Raw genomic sequence first — 16551 nt, forward strand, 5'->3', positions numbered from 1 at the left:
AATTTTGAAAGAGATGCATCTTAGCTCTGGAAATTGTTATTGAATATGTCAATGCTGTTGTAATGAAATGCTTCTTCTAATTATATGTTTATTAAACAAATAATTTTTAAAAAGTCAGAAAATTATATTCAGAAAAACAATGTAGAGTATGTACAATATAATCTAATGTAAAAACCTCTTTTAAATCAGACTTTTCATATATAAAAATATACTCTACTTGTGAGTTAAGTCTTTACTGGAAAGGTCCAACCCCAAGAAAGCTTCAAAATTCAGGGTGAATTCTATCTGTCCAAAACCAGAGTTTACTGACTGCATAGATAGCATTATGGTTTTGGTGCAAAATGCCCCCACCCCAGGTTTTTATGTTTGAATATTTGGTCTCTTGCTGGTAGTACTACTTTGGGATGTTGTGTACCTGAAGGAAGTAGTCAGTAGAGATGGGCTTTGAGTTTTTATAGTATGATCTTACCTGAGAAACCGAGTGAGGCTGAATTAAAAGTAACAGACTAAACTGTGTGACAGGGAAATTTTTTAAATAATATTTTTAAAAAATATTTCATTTATTCTTTTATTTTTATGCGTATGAGTGTTATGCCTGCATGTAGGTAAGCGCACCCTGTGTTATGCAATGCCCACGGAGGACAGAAAAGGCTGTTGAGAAAATTTTAAGATACCATCACATCCAGGCTGTGGCATGATTACTGACTGCTTTTAGTCAACTTTGCAGCAAAAGGTAGCAGAAGAATATGAAACGTGAAGTTTGGTGAAGTATAGAGCATGAGCAAGTTTAAAGTTGCAGGCAAAGAGGTGTGGACAGAACATCTGTAATTGCTAAAGAGTTTAGCATCACTAAGAAGAAACCGTGGACTGTGCACTTCAACAAGAGGAAATACGACTTGAGGGCAAGACGCCGTCCATTGAGAGCCTCAGGGTGTATAACAGTGTAAAACTAGTTTGAAAGGAGAGCACCTAAAAAGAGCCCTTAGGGTACCCTGTTACAAAACTGGACACTTAGGGAGGTATTGTCCAAGGTTTAACCGTGAAGGCACATAGAGGCCACTGCATTTGTGTTCCAGTAGGGCCAGGTGATATCTTAAGCTGGCAGCAGAATTTGCCATTTTCTATGTAGTACTTGTTTTGCAGGCATGCAAAGTGTAAGCATAAGAAATCCATAAAGTTTTGCACCACGGTTCCAGAAAGCTGTTGAGGCCAGACAACATGTAGCGTGGAGTTAGTTGTTGATAAATCTGTGAAGGTAAAACCCAAGTTGCAGTGGACATTCACAGTATTAGAGATATCAGAAATACAGGATGTGTACTCAGGAAACCTCCAGACATAGGTGGAGATGGCCCAAGAGAGGAGCCATGTGTGCCACAAGCAACAGGGCTGGAGAGGTAGTGCTACCCAGGCCTGTTGGAGCATAGAGGATGTCATCAGGGGTTACAGATGTTGGACCTAAAGTGTAGGGTTTGGTGTTTGCTGTACTGCATTTCAGTTTTGCTTGGTTTTATCTTGCTCTGCCTCACTCCTCTGTTTTGGAATGGGAATGAGTACACTATGACATTGTATGTTAGAAGTAAATGACTTGCTTTTTGAGCTTACAGAGTTTCACAGTTAACAGATTTCCTTGAGTTTTGGAAGAAGTTTTGAATTTTTGACTTTTGAATAATATTGGAAATGTAAGCATAAAAAGCTTTTGAGGTTAAACTGAATGAATTTTGCGTTATGTGATGACCACTAGTGTATGGAGCCAAGGATGGAGTGTTAACGGTGAAATGTGAAATGTCCCCTTAGTGTCATGTTTCAAAAATTGGTCCCCAGTCAGTGGCATTGTTTTGGGAGGTTGTAGAACATTTAGAAGGTGGAGTGTCCATGAAGGAAGTGCATAGTTCCTGATGCTTTATAACCTGGCCCCACTTTCTGTTAGGCCTTTTCTGCCTGGTCTCTTGAGGAGTTAGATGTGCCAAGCTTATGTTTCCATGACCATGTAGCAGCCTATGGCTTTCCACAATGCTTTCTCCACAGTCATGGACTTTCCCTCTTCAAACCATGAGCCAAAATAAACTCTCCCTCTTTTAAGTTGCTTTCTTAAGTATGTGATCACACGAATAAGAACATATACATCTTTGCAGTAATATGAACATAGTAGATAGTTTATCAATTATATAACATGAACAATGGGAATTTAAGAAGCAGTAGTTCTAAAGTTCCACAGAGATTCTCAAATTTATTTAAGCAAATCTCAGACTTTCTCTTTCTGGACTTCTTTTTGATTCTACCCACTGTTTTCTCCAAATAGTTTGTGCTATTTCTAGTCCTGTTTATTTCCATGTATAATTAGTTTGGGGTATTGTCTTTCTTCTTCAGCATCCTGCCACTATGTTTAGTGCTTGGTCAGGTTAATTTTGCTGGGTCTGTGCAGTGATCCTTTGGTAGTATCTCCAGTGGTAGTTGATTTTTGTCCCTGATGTGTACAAATTTAGATTATGTTTCTCTGACAAGGGAAGAATGAAAGTTTCCTTTCCATATGGATATCAAAAGGCTTCTTTTGGCACCATTCTTTTAAAAAAATATTTTATTTATTTATTTTTTTAACAAAGCATAGGGGTTTATTTACAGAAGAGTGGGTGCCCCACATTTACTGCTGCACCATAAAGTCCACACTCAAATACAGATCCTGTGACCTACCGACAGCTGCACAAAATGGTGAGAGAGGTGCCTCTTGGTGTTCTCAGCTTATATATCCTTTGACCCCCCAACATGCAGCAGCTAAGATCAATTGATTGAGTGGGAGAGGTAACTGACTCCCGGGCTCAACTCCTTGATGAGCATGTGAAGGAGGTGTGACTATAGCTTGCTGGCATGGTGATTGGAGGACACTTCCAGTTAACACTCCACCCCTTCATCAGGCTCTTACATTCTTTCCACCAACCTCTTCTTCCAAAGTCCCTGAGCCTTGGAGGGGGTGGTAGGTGTGGGGTGATTTTCCTCCCGTTGTGGCAAGGCACTGAGCTTTCGGGTCTCTGCATCATCCGTTTTCCACGGGCTGATTTTGCACCATCCTTATATTTTGTTTTATTCATTCACTTACTAATATTGTTTCCAGACTTTTTCTACTTTATTTTTAAGTGTAATTTACTTTTATATATCATGTTACCTTTCGTATGTTGTTTTATTAACTGTGTGACTTTTTGTGAAACAGATGCTATGATTGAGGGAGAAAACGTGAAAAGTTAAGTGAAAGAGGAATATACGTAAACTAGGAGGTCTGACATAAGTGACAGTAGTGTAAAATAACTTATGAATGGGTGTTTGTAATCAGTCTTCAAAACTGAACATGAATAATGCTTTTTTTTCTGCTGGAAGGTTTCAACTATGTAGCCCTGACAGATCTGGAAATTGCTCTGTAGAATAGACTGATCTTGAACTTACAGAGAACTATTTCTGCCATCTGAATGCGGATTAAACACATCCACCAACACTCCTCGCCTCAGAGATAAATAATTATAAAACAAAACAAAACAAAAAATACTTGGCATCCTAAGTGTTTCTTTTTTACTTTTCTGAATTATATTTGCTCTAAAAAAATTATATGTATTTGGATGCTTCTTCAAAAGTTCCCTAAGAAATTGTGTGTGGGGGGCTCTATATCAGAAAAGAAGCAATTAGTTCAATTAAAATCTAAGTTTCTGTTTGTCATTCAATAGCTGCATAAATTGAAAAATGCAGTAAGTGAATTATCTCGTGCTATCCACCTTCAGCCAGATGGAATCCAATTATATTTAATAAGGTATGTGCACAGAAATTGAATTCTTCTTGGCAATAGCTTGACATCTCAACAAGCTCTAGGGAGCTCGCTCATGACCCTTCTAGCCTCCTCATTCTACATTGAGTCTCTGATGTCCCTCCCAATGTTTAGTTCTTGTTTTTGTTAAATGTTTTTGTTAAATATTAAATGTACATCTAAGATAACTGTATCTTTCACTTTGCTTTACCCTTGCATCAGAATGCAATTGCTAAGAGTTAAGTTCTTTGAGACCTTTCTAGATGGCTAGCTATGTAGTAAACACATACCTCCTCAAGAAAGGCTATCATCTTGAATGTTTATTGTTTGTAACCACAGAAGTATCAGATAGAACCCTTAATAAATTCAGTGAGAAAAAAAGACACATAAAATTGTATTACAAATATAGTAGAACTTGCTGTTGGACATTATCATTATCAAAACTACCATCTCTCAGGATTAATAGACCTAGGGAAGTGCAATATGACGCACTTTATAGAGCTAGGAAAGTGCAGTGCAACATACTTTACAGACCTAGGAAAGTGCAGTGCAGCATACTTTACAGACCTAGGAAAGTGCAGTGCAGCATACTTTACAGACCTAGGAAAGTGCAGTGCAGCATACTTTACAGACCTAGGAAAGTGCAGTGCAGCATACTGTACAGACCTAGGAAAGTGCAGTGCAGCATACTGTACAGACCTAGGAAAGTGCAGTGCAGCATACTGTACAGACCTAGGAAAGTGCAGTGCAGCATACTGTACAGACCTAGGAAAGTGCAGTGCAGCATACTGTACAGACCTAGGAAAGTGCAGTGCAGCATACTGTACAGACCTAGGAAAGTGCAGTGCAGCATACTGTACAGACCTAGGAAAGTGCAGTGCAGCATACTGTACAGACCTAGGAAAGTGCAGTGCAGCATACTGTACAGACCTAGGAAAGTGCAGTGCAGCATACTGTACAGACCTAGGAAAGTGCAGTGCAGCATACTGTACAGACCTAGGAAAGTGCAGTGCAGCATACTGTACAGACCTAGGAAAGTGCAGTGCAGCATACTGTACAGACCTAGGAAAGTGCAGTGCAGCATACTGTACAGACCTAGGAAAGTGCAGTGCAGCATACTGTACAGACCTAGGAAAGTGCAGTGCAGCATACTGTACAGACCTAGGAAAGTGCAGTGCAGCATACTGTACAGACCTAGGAAAGTGCAGTGCAGCATACTGTACAGACCTAGGAAAGTGCAGTGCAGCATACTGTACAGACCTAGGAAAGTGCAGTGCAGCATACTGTACAGACCTAGGAAAGTGCAGTGCAGCATACTGTACAGACCTAGGAAAGTGCAGTGCAGCATACTGTACAGACCTAGGAAAGTGCAGTGCAGCATACTGTACAGACCTAGGAAAGTGCAGTGCAGCATACTGTACAGACCTAGGAAAGTGCAGTGCAGCATACTGTACAGACCTAGGAAAGTGCAGTGCAGCATACTGTACAGACCTAGGAAAGTGCAGTGCAGCATACTGTACAGACCTAGGAAAGTGCAGTGCAGCATACTGTACAGACCTAGGAAAGTGCAGTGCAGCATACTGTACAGACCTAGGAAAGTGCAGTGCAGCATACTGTACAGACCTAGGAAAGTGCAGTGCAGCATACTGTACAGACCTAGGAAAGTGCAGTGCAGCATACTGTACAGACCTAGGAAAGTGCAGTGCAGCATACTGTACAGACCTAGGAAAGTGCAGTGCAGCATACTGTACAGACCTAGGAAAGTGCAGTGCAGCATACTGTACAGACCTAGGAAAGTGCAGTGCAGCATACTGTACAGACCTAGGAAAGTGCAGTGCAGCATACTGTACAGACCTAGGAAAGTGCAGTGCAGCATACTGTACAGACCTAGGAAAGTGCAGTGCAGCATACTGTACAGACCTAGGAAAGTGCAGTGCAGCATACTGTACAGACCTAGGAAAGTGCAGTGCAGCATACTGTACAGACCTAGGAAAGTGCAGTGCAGCATACTGTACAGACCTAGGAAAGTGCAGTGCAGCATACTGTACAGACCTAGGAAAGTGCAGTGCAGCATACTGTACAGACCTAGGAAAGTGCAGTGCAGCATACTGTACAGACCTAGGAAAGTGCAGTGCAGCATACTGTACAGACCTAGGAAAGTGCAGTGCAGCATACTGTACAGACCTAGGAAAGTGCAGTGCAGCATACTGTACAGACCTAGGAAAGTGCAGTGCAGCATACTGTACAGACCTAGGAAAGTGCAGTGCAGCATACTGTACAGACCTAGGAAAGTGCAGTGCAGCATACTGTACAGACCTAGGAAAGTGCAGTGCAGCATACTGTACAGACCTAGGAAAGTGCAGTGCAGCATACTGTACAGACCTAGGAAAGTGCAGTGCAGCATACTGTACAGACCTAGGAAAGTGCAGTGCAGCATACTGTACAGACCTAGGAAAGTGCAGTGCAGCATACTGTACAGACCTAGGAAAGTGCAGTGCAGCATACTGTACAGACCTAGGAAAGTGCAGTGCAGCATACTGTACAGACCTAGGAAAGTGCAGTGCAGCATACTGTACAGACCTAGGAAAGTGCAGTGCAGCATACTGTACAGACCTAGGAAAGTGCAGTGCAGCATACTGTACAGACCTAGGAAAGTGCAGTGCAGCATACTGTACAGACCTAGGAAAGTGCAGTGCAGCATACTGTACAGACCTAGGAAAGTGCAGTGCAGCATACTGTACAGACCTAGGAAAGTGCAGTGCAGCATACTTTACAGACCTAGGAAAGTGCAGTGCAGCATACTTTACAGACCTAGGAAAGTGCAGTGCAGCATACTTTACAGACCTAGGAAAGTGCAGTGCAGCATACTTTACAGACCTAGGAAAGTGCAGTGCAGCATACTTTACAGACCTAGGAAAGTGCAGTGCAACATACTTTACAGACCTAGGAAAATGAAGTGAGACATATTTTATAGACCTTGGAAAGTGCAGTACGATATACTTTGTAGACCTAGGAAAATGGGGTGAGACACACTTTCTGATATTTCTTGTCTTGTAATTCTTAAACTACATTTCAGAAATTTATGTAAAGACTTCTCCTTTATGTTTCATGAACTTTAACTTTTAATAATTTCTTAGCAACAAAGTATCACAGTTAAAATTCAGATACAAAAATGAAATCTGAGAATTTTGTTTTAGAGTCACATTTCCTAAATTGATCCTTCCATCATACCTCCATGTCAATTGGTCTATTTGGACTATTAAAAATATGTAATTTTTACATCGATTTCACTCACAGATGTAAATATGGGTGGATGTTTCAGAATTGTAAAAATTTAAGTAATATCAGAAACTTTATTTTAAAATAATTACTTTTTGTTTTATTTTGGCTTTTAAAAGATATTTTTATTGAGACCTTGAGAATTTCATACAATGTGTTTTGATCATATCCAGAGCCTTCCCCCGTCTCCACCCCACCTTACTACCCCCTACTCATGTCTTCTATTACTATTTTTCTTTTATTTTAAGGCCTATCAAGTCTTAATCTGTGTTCCCCAAATGCTCTTGGGTCTGGGTCATCCCTTGGAGCCTGGTCAACCTATCAGGCATCCCACCCCTAAAGCAAACTGGCTCTCCATTTCCCAGAAGCTATCAAGTGTTAATAGAGCCTCAGCTGGACCTGGGGTTTCTTGTCTACACCCCTCCGACCCCCGTCCATCCTGGGGTCTCCTCTGACGATTACTTTTGATGATTGAGTGCTCAGCCCTAAGCAGGGCATTTCTATAACAGCTTCCAAGGCTCAGGGTTCATTACAGAGCAGCCAGTGCCATCATGACCTCCCAGCCGCTGTCACACACAGGAGATCCCTGTTAACTCAGTGGGTCTCAAAACAAAACAAACAACAAAACAAAACTGAATGTGAGATGGGCTCTTTAGTGAGAAATGTGAGTAATGGGGTGGGAGGGAGGTGGGAGAGGGTGAGGGTGACAGTAATCAGAAAGCACTTTATACATGTTTAAAATTGTCAAAGAAAAATTCAATAAACGGTAAAAGCACTTACTTTTTACTTGCTTAGAATGAAAGCTCTTATTTCTTCCAGAGGACAGTATCTTCTTATGATGAAGTGTTACGATCTTGCAAAGTTCACTATTTATCAAGTAGCGGAAATGAACAAAGGTAACGACTAATTCAAAATAAGAACTTTTGAGAAATACTGCTTCAAATCTTTTCATACTTTATGATTCCTATTCATTGATGGCAGGAAGAACTCACTTGGTTTTTTTTTTAAATCACGTTCTGACTGTTAGACCAGGCTGGCCTGGAACTTGCTCTGTAGACCAGGCTTGCCTGGAGCTTGCTCTGTAGACCAGGCTGGCCTGGAACTTGCTCTGTAGACCAGGCTGGCCTGGAACTTGCTCTGTAGACCAGGCTGGCCTGGAACTCACAGAGATCTGCCTGCCTCCACCTCTTCAGTGTTACCATTAAAGGCATGTGCCACCGTGCCTGGCTGAGGAAGTCACTTGAAAAACAAAGATTTTGAAACTTCAGTTTCATATGTACATAGTCAACTAGTAAAATGAATCATAATGTAGTAAATTTTGTGAAAGACCGTATTATAAAATATACCAGGATTACATTATTTTTAATTTAAAAAAATTTTTAATAACTACATGATTAGAAGAAGCATTTCATTACAGCTTAACCATATTCAGTAACACATTCCACAGCAGGAGTACATCTCTTTCACAAGTAGCTGTAAGTTTCTAGGTTTACAGTTGAATAAATACAGTTATACAATATTGAACTCATGTGTATTGTTGAATAAGATGGTTTGGGATGTTCTGTGTGATATACACAGACACACACAAAATATCAACAAATTAAAGAAATTTATTATATTTGAGGAGGAAGCATGGAAATTTACATCACATTAATTAGTAGAGATGATAAACATTACCATTGAAATCGACCCGGTGACTTTATAGACATACACAAGTGCCAAGGACCCAAGTGCAACTGATTATGACTAGTAATAATCAGATACATACAGATTAGAGATGCATGCACCAACATCTCAGTGTTAGTAGCAAAAACAATGAGTTTTTCTGCAAAGAACAATATATTCTAAAATGAAATGGAGATCTTTTTTAAAGGCTAAAAACTCATTCAATTTTTGTCTTACAGGGCTTATTTTTTAATTTTTTGATGTGTAATAACTTTTTGCTTTCTGTTGGTGAGATTTTAGTATACTATTGATTTGTCAGTACATATTACAAAAATAATAGTATGATATTGTATGACTTCCTTAAAATAACTATATTCCATATCCTTGCTATCTGGCAACGGTGTTGACAAACTGTCCTTTCCTTTCAGGCCTCATTGAGTTGAGTCCAATACAGCAAGCTGTCATTTACTTATTTTGTGAAAACCATGACAAGGCCATCCAGGTCTTGGACGGGGTCACCTGCAACAGGCCAGAGATCGCCACGTATGCACTCTTAGCAAAAGCACAAATGAAGGCTAAGAAAACCAAGGTGAAAAGTCTTCTGTCTGACAGTTACTAAACTTAGTAATGGAATTTTCCCTTTGTGCTGAAGTGTGGCATTTAAGTGTTTTTACACCATTTATTTATGTACTATCATTTATACTAGTAATTATGCTAGTGATTATTATGCTATTTATTCATTCTATTACTCAACATTGGGAGTTTCTTCTTTTTCTTGTTAAGAATAGAGCTGCTGTAAGTATTCTTTCCCATGTCTTTTGTGACTATTTGGAGTCATTTTTCAGGATATAGTTGTAGGAGTCAGTTGCTATGTGGAGAGTAACATACTGTTCCGTGGGGCTCTGCTGGTCTTGTCTCCCACCTCTCAGTACATGAGTGCTTCTGTCGGTCTGCCTCGTGGACAATGAGCACATTTGCCAGGCTGTCCTTCTCGTAATCTCATAGCCAAGAACTGGGGCCTCACTGTGATCTTAGTTCCTGTCTCTGAGCTTGAATATGAGGATACGCCTCTTTTTAGGTTTATCAGTCACTTGTAATTCCTTTTCTTCCAATTTTCTCTACTTCTTAATATTATACTTTAGGCACTTACAAAGTAAATTCTAGGGCTGGAGAGACGGTTCAGCAGTTAAGAGCACTGGCTGCTCTTCTGGGAGGACCCAGGTTCAGATGCTAGCACCCACATGGTGGCTAACAACTGTCCTTAACTCCAGTTCCAGGGGATCTGATAACTTCTCCTGGCCTCTGTGGGCATTGCATGACACAGGTGTGTTTCCATACTTGTAGCCGAAGCATTCATACATACAAAAATAAATTAATTAATTAAATCTGACATAACAAACCTTGTCTGTATGCCATATGTCTTCTTGTAAACTGTGGCCTATATTTTTGTGCCTTTTAATGATCAAAGATTCTTAATGTAGTTTGGTATGTTCATTTTAAGTTTACTTTCAGATGTTTAAATATATTTTATTTAATATTTTTATTTTATGTGTATGAGTATATTGCCTGCATGTATGTGAGTGCACCCATGTGGTTCAATGCCGTGGAGGTCAGAAGAGGGCATCGGATTCCCCTGGAACTGGAGTTAAGGACAGTTTGGAGCCACCATGTGGGTGCTGGGAATCGAACCTGGGTCTTCTACAAGAGCAGTCAGTGTTCTTAACCCCTGAGCCACCTCTCCAGCCCCTGTTTTCAGATGTTTAAAATTTTTTTTGACGGTCTTCCTTGTGTAAGGTCATTAGGATTTTATCTTGTATTTTCTTAGAAATGTCTGTTTTTTTTCTATTTTTATTGAATTTTTGTATATTTCATAAACAACACCTTAATCATCTTTATACCCCCTTCTCCAATGGCACCCTCCTATAACCTCCCCCTGTGGATTTCATGCATTCTGTCATTTATATTAAAGCCTACCATGTCAAGTTTGTGTACCAAGACGTACCTTAGTGCAAGTTCATCCACTGGGGTCTAGTCAGCCTAGCTAGAGTCACTCCCTTAAAGAAGATCAGCTCTTCCTCACCCAGCAGTAATCAGCTGTGCAATAATTCTTCATCTAAGATTGGGGCCGGCTGCCCAGTTCTACAGTTCTGTGCTGGGTTTTTGTCTGCTTGAATTTGCATGGGTCTGGTGCATACTGTCACTATTGCTGTAAGTTCTTATGTACAATGTCCCAGGAGCCTGTAAAACTAGTTCCATATGGTCATGCACCTCCTCCCCTGGCTCTTACAATCTTTCCACCCTCTCTTCTGCATGGCCCCTGAGCCCTGGGTTCATTGCCCTCTGTTGCATGTGGGAGCTTTGTTGATGACAGTTGAGAGATGCGTTAGTATTCTCTCTGCCCCTTGATCTACCATATTATGTGAATCTTAGATGTATAGTTCATTGTAGATGTGTCAGTACTCTCAGTGCTGTAGTTATAGGGAAATAAAGTTTTCTAACAGCCTGAATGACCCTGGGAATATCACCTAGCTAGTTCCTCTATTGTGGCACATGGGAACCAGAGCAGAAGACTCAGTTAATCTATGCACTGATCCCTCATCCTGGAAACAGATTATAAATATGTGTTATTTCAAAGGCATTGTTTTTTTTTTCCTGCAGTAGTAGAAAAGTAATACAAATTTTAGTACAAGGAAGTATATAAGTAGCCATTAAGGTAGATGTTGGAAGATGTTTAAGAATATGCCTTACAAAATACAACTAAATCAAAGGATTTCTGGAATTTTAAGGATTTTGCTTCTCAGGGATCCCAGCAAGAGGTTAAAGTAAAACAGTGACTGGATGTATCTTTGTCTAACAGAGGGTATGAATGCTTGTGGAATGTGTGAAAGGTCTTCAAAGTTCTTAATAAAATTATTACTTCAGAAACTATTATGGAAAGAGGGAGGGAGAGGGATAGATGGGAGAGAGGGGGTTGAGAGAGGGAGGGAGATGGGAGAGAGAGAGACAGAGACAGAGACAGAGAGAATCTATGTATGAGAAAGCATATGAAAGGGCCTAAGGCCTTCAAATTATACTGGTGGTAGGAAACAGTTTCAAAGAGCAACTCAGTTGCAAACACATTGAAGGTTTTATCCAAAGAAAGGATGATCTAGAGGTCCATACCAAGAACAAATAGGACAGGACTAAGACCACGGAGAACTATTCCCATGCCTTGGAGCCTAATCAAGAGACATTTGCCTAGTTGTACTTCAGGGCACCATGGACCAGTGGTGCCTTTTTAGCTTCCATGTTCTTTGTTTTTGAGCTGGAATGTTTGTGGATATTGTTATGTGCTTTCCCACTGTGTGTTGGGTATTTTGATAAGAGATAACTCGTGCCTATAATTTCTCAGTTACACAGATGGAGAGGATTTTGCCCCAAGAATGGATGGATAATATTCAAACCTTCATCCATACTTGGACTTAATTAAAATGATAAGATTTTGGAAATTGAACTAATGGAGTAATGAGATGAGGCTTTTGAACCCTTAGAATGGAGAGTTGTACATACATGTAACAGTGATATGGAGCCATTGAAGGCCAGACAGTGGACTGTGGCAGACACATCTAAAATTCCTCTCAACAAATTACAAATCACGTGTTGTTATTTCATTCCATTTCTTGGTTGTGGGCAAGACAAATGGCTTGCTTCTAGAAAACATGAGATGTCTCTCCCTTGCTTATGTCTTATTGGGGAGAGAGATTCTTCAACTGGCTTAGAAGAAAGCACCTGCATATTGCCATGTGGCTTGGGTATAGGTAACTGTGGGACTCTGCTAGGGATCGAGGACAGTCATCAGCTACCAAGAAGTCAATGCTCTCCATCCTGGAGTGTCAAGGAAATGAATTCCTCTAGCAATGAAAATTAACTTGGAAAGTTGCTTCTCCCAGTCAAGCCTCCAGGAAGCAGTTGAACTGACATCATGATGGTAGGTCTATAGGACCCAGAGCAGTAGTTCTTTAGCTAAGCCATTGCCAGTTTTCTGACCTATGAAAACTTTTAGATAATACACATGTCTTTTTAAGCTGATAAATTTCTGGAAACTTGATTTTTCATAATAGGAAACAGCTATACTCTGGTTTGGAATGCATGTTCCTGTTGCATCGATGTTTTCTTGTTGCAATTGCGGTGTTTATTTCTCAGTATTTATCATCCATTTTTGAAGATGTCAATCTTTGAGACTTTCTAAATTATCCTTTCTATTTCCTTTGACCTCTACTTAGTCCAGGTCCCTGTTTCTTTAGCTGGAAACTTGCCATCATCCTTCATCCTCCTCTACCTGATCTTGCTTTCATTGTCTCTATATCTCTCAAATTCTCTTCCCATTTTTATTTCTGTGGTCAGTGTATTAATTTGGAATATGTAAATATGAAGATGTATGTACATATATATTTGTATGAATTATAGCCACAGTGTTACACTCCTCCAAACTTCTATCTACAATGGCCACAGTACTGCTTTCTGGATGTTACCATGCCCTAGCTGTGAACATTCATTCTCAGATCTCCCTGAGAAGACATTGTAAAATACAGAGATGGGAGAGACAGGGAAAGCAAGGGGAAATGAGGATGTGTTCATTTTAGTTCAGATGGTATGGAAGGCTGGAATGAGCTCAAGACTTATGGACTCAAGGAGGCAGTGTACTGCCAAAAGAGAGGGGAAACAGGGCAGAAGGAGATGGGTTTAAGGATTGAACTCTGAAATGAAAAGGAAGCCATTCAAAGATAAAAGAAAAAAGGGGATGGTTGGAGGTACTGGTACATTGAATAGCAGAAATATGGGAAACAGGGAAGCTTATTTGACTTTTCTATAGCAGTGTCACATGCAGAGAGTCAGGATGGAAGAATGGTTGTTGATATGCATTGTAAACGTGAGGAAATGCCGACGACAAAGAATGTTCAAATTGAATCTCATGGCTTTTTTTTTTTAACAGTTTAATACAATTAAAGCAGAATAATAATAATAAGTTGATATTTGTGTATGAATGTATATAATGATTTGTTAATCATTAAATGAAAATTGGAAAAATTAAACTTCTTCTTTAATGGGTTTTAACTATTTTGATAATATTTAAGTGAGTGACCAGAGCTAGTAGGATCCTGTTAAAAGCACAGCATAACATATTAAAGGATGCTTAAAATTTGTCAATATTTTCACTACTTACTAGCTTTCCAGCATTCCATTCAGGGAAATAGCAAGGTAATTAGTAATAAACCACTCCATAAATTTAAGTCTAACATAAGAAGGTAAAGAAATAGCCTTTCTCAGAGAACATCATGGAAGAGGCATGCAAAGGTTGTAAGAGCCAGAGGAACAAGACGCTTGCTGCGAATGGCAACACATTGTAGCCATAATAGGGAAGCGGGCCCATGAAATCTCCACAGTATGGTAGCCTAACAGGATCTGCATAACAACAAAAACCAGTTGACATGCCAAGGTGGATGGGGAAATTTCATGGGGTACCACCTCATGATGAAGTGCTACAGGCAATCAGTGGATGCTTGGGGAGGGAGAATCAGTTTTCTCCAGAGACTACTTATCTAATATCTCCAGATATTACTACTTATCTCCAGAGGCTACTTATCTAATCTTAAGTGATCAGTCCTAAACACATGTACACACAAGCACCACAAAATCGACTCAGTACATATATTGAATGCATATGTATGTATGTATATAAATGCATATACGTATATGTAATAGTAATAATTAAAGAAGAGGACAAGAAATTGAGAGGGAGAACATGGGGGGGACATGGGAGGGGGACATGGGAGGAACTGGAGGGGGAACTGGAAAGGGTGGAATGATGCAAATATAATATTCATTTATGAGAATTTCCCAATATTATATTAAAAAAAGAAGTAGCCTTTAGAATTTAGAAGTTACAAAGGTCCATGGGCATAAGTAAGCGTGCTTCAGTCTTGGTTTATAGGATGGACCTCTGGGTAGGACTTGTTAGGCTTAGCCTCTGCAACAGGGTCCTCCGGCTGTGTAAGGAGAGTATCTGTGACTTTACCAGATCTGTGTGCATCTGTGACGTGGGAGAAGAGCTAAGGTGGCCTCTGAGTTCTCTTTATGTTTAAGGACGACATGTTAAACAAATATTTGGGAGAAATATTCCCTTCATCCTTCTTTTTAAATCGTTATAGGAAGCTGTGAGAATATTTAAGAAGGCGTTGGAAATATATGCTCATTCCGACAAAGGACCTCATGCCACTGCTATTTCAGCGGACTGTCTTTATAACCTGGGTCTCTGCTACATGGAGGAAGGAAGCTTACAAATGGTACTTGTGTGTTTAGAAGCATACATGATTTGTGACTTTACACACTGGTTGCTTTTCCTCAGTTCTGTTTCTGAAAGCTCTCTAGGTGCAGGGCAGAAAGGGAGCAGAACAAAGTTCCTTCTAAAGCTTTGCTTCTTTCAGGCAGTCTACGCCCAGTTCTCACGGATTGTTTGATTTAATCAAGACATTTTATTCAATGCTAGTTTTGTCAACAATATTTTAAGGCTAGTATGTGTTTCTCACAAAAATAGTAACTTTAACTGTAGGAAATTACCATAGCAAAACAATTTCATCACACTAATATGATATATTAAATTATAGTGAGTTAAACTGAGTCTTTCAATGTGCTGAAGAATAAATGGAAAACGATTAGAGCATCCTTTGGCTTTCTTTATTGATAACTGAGACTAGTTAAGATGGCCAGATTTAAATAGCTTCGGCATCCATTTACCTTGAAATTTCCTAAGCATGTTTCTGCTACAGTTCTTGGACCATTATCGGAAATGAATGTTGCTGTCTGTGGTTTCTTTGAATGAATGAAATCCAAAGAATAATGATTAAAATTAAACTTCTAAGTACTGTAGTCTAGCAACATGGATTGTGTAGATATTTGTCTGGAAATACGGGGTCAAAATCTGACTTATTCTTAAGGATTACACTTGTTCATTCTACAAGGTTCAATGAGAGGGTATATTTTAAACTACCCAAAATTAGAGTGAAGCTTTTCAGTAACAGTTACATGCCATTCTTTATTAATCTTTTAAAATGATGTATCCTGTCACTAAGTGGTGTGTGCTTAAATATACTTTTCCAGGCTTTTGATTCTTTTACAAAATCTGTGAAGGCAAATCCTGAATTTGCAGAAGCCTTTTATCAACGAGGGCTTTGTAAAATAAAACTCAACAGGGATAATTCAATTCTGGATTTTAATCGGGCAATTACCCTCAATCCCAAGCATTACCAGGTATTTAAATAAATATCAGTGTGAGAATATGTTAATTTTGGTATGACGATTAAATAATTTATATATAATTGCTGTTAGTAGCAATTAGGATACTTATATCTGCATATAAACGTACACACATACATATATGACCCCCCCACCTGCTCCTCCTTTATCTTCCTTTTTTGTTTTGTTTCATTTTTTGAGTCAGGATCCCATGTAGCCCAGAATGACCTTGAACTTATTATGTAGCTGAGAATGATCTTGAACTCTTGGTTCTCCTGCCTCCACCTCCCAAGTACTGGGTTTACAGACGTGTACTGTCATATCTGATATCAAATAACTGTATTTTTAAAAACATTTTATTATTGGGTCTGGAGAGATGGCTCAGTGGTTAAGAGCACTGACTCTTCTTGCAGAGGACCTGGGTTCGATTCCCAGCACCCACATGGCAGCTACGAACCATCCTTAACTCCAGTTCCAGGGGAATCTGAAGCCCTCTTCTGACCTCCACAGCATTGCACAACATGGGTGCACTCACATACATGCAGGCAATA

The 16551-nt window shown here is 39.6% G+C and overlaps 1 protein-coding gene across 1 annotated transcript in view; it reads left to right on the plus strand.

Moving 5' to 3' along the window:
- Ttc6 (tetratricopeptide repeat domain 6) overlaps positions 1 to 16551 on the plus strand; it is a 247768-nt gene that overhangs the window by 201632 nt on the left and 29585 nt on the right. The window contains exons 18-22 of the mRNA XM_017798103.1: positions 3708 to 3790; positions 7883 to 7959; positions 9157 to 9317; positions 14917 to 15051; positions 15866 to 16015. Coding sequence (XP_017653592.1) covers positions 3708 to 3790; positions 7883 to 7959; positions 9157 to 9317; positions 14917 to 15051; positions 15866 to 16015 — 606 coding nt within the window. The remainder of the gene's footprint in view (positions 1 to 3707; positions 3791 to 7882; positions 7960 to 9156; positions 9318 to 14916; positions 15052 to 15865; positions 16016 to 16551) is intronic.

The sequence above is a fragment of the Nannospalax galili genome, unplaced genomic scaffold (assembly GCF_000622305.1).
Source record: "Nannospalax galili isolate Female #2095 unplaced genomic scaffold, S.galili_v1.0 scaffold636, whole genome shotgun sequence".
Taxonomy (NCBI): Eukaryota; Metazoa; Chordata; class Mammalia; order Rodentia; family Spalacidae; genus Nannospalax; species Nannospalax galili.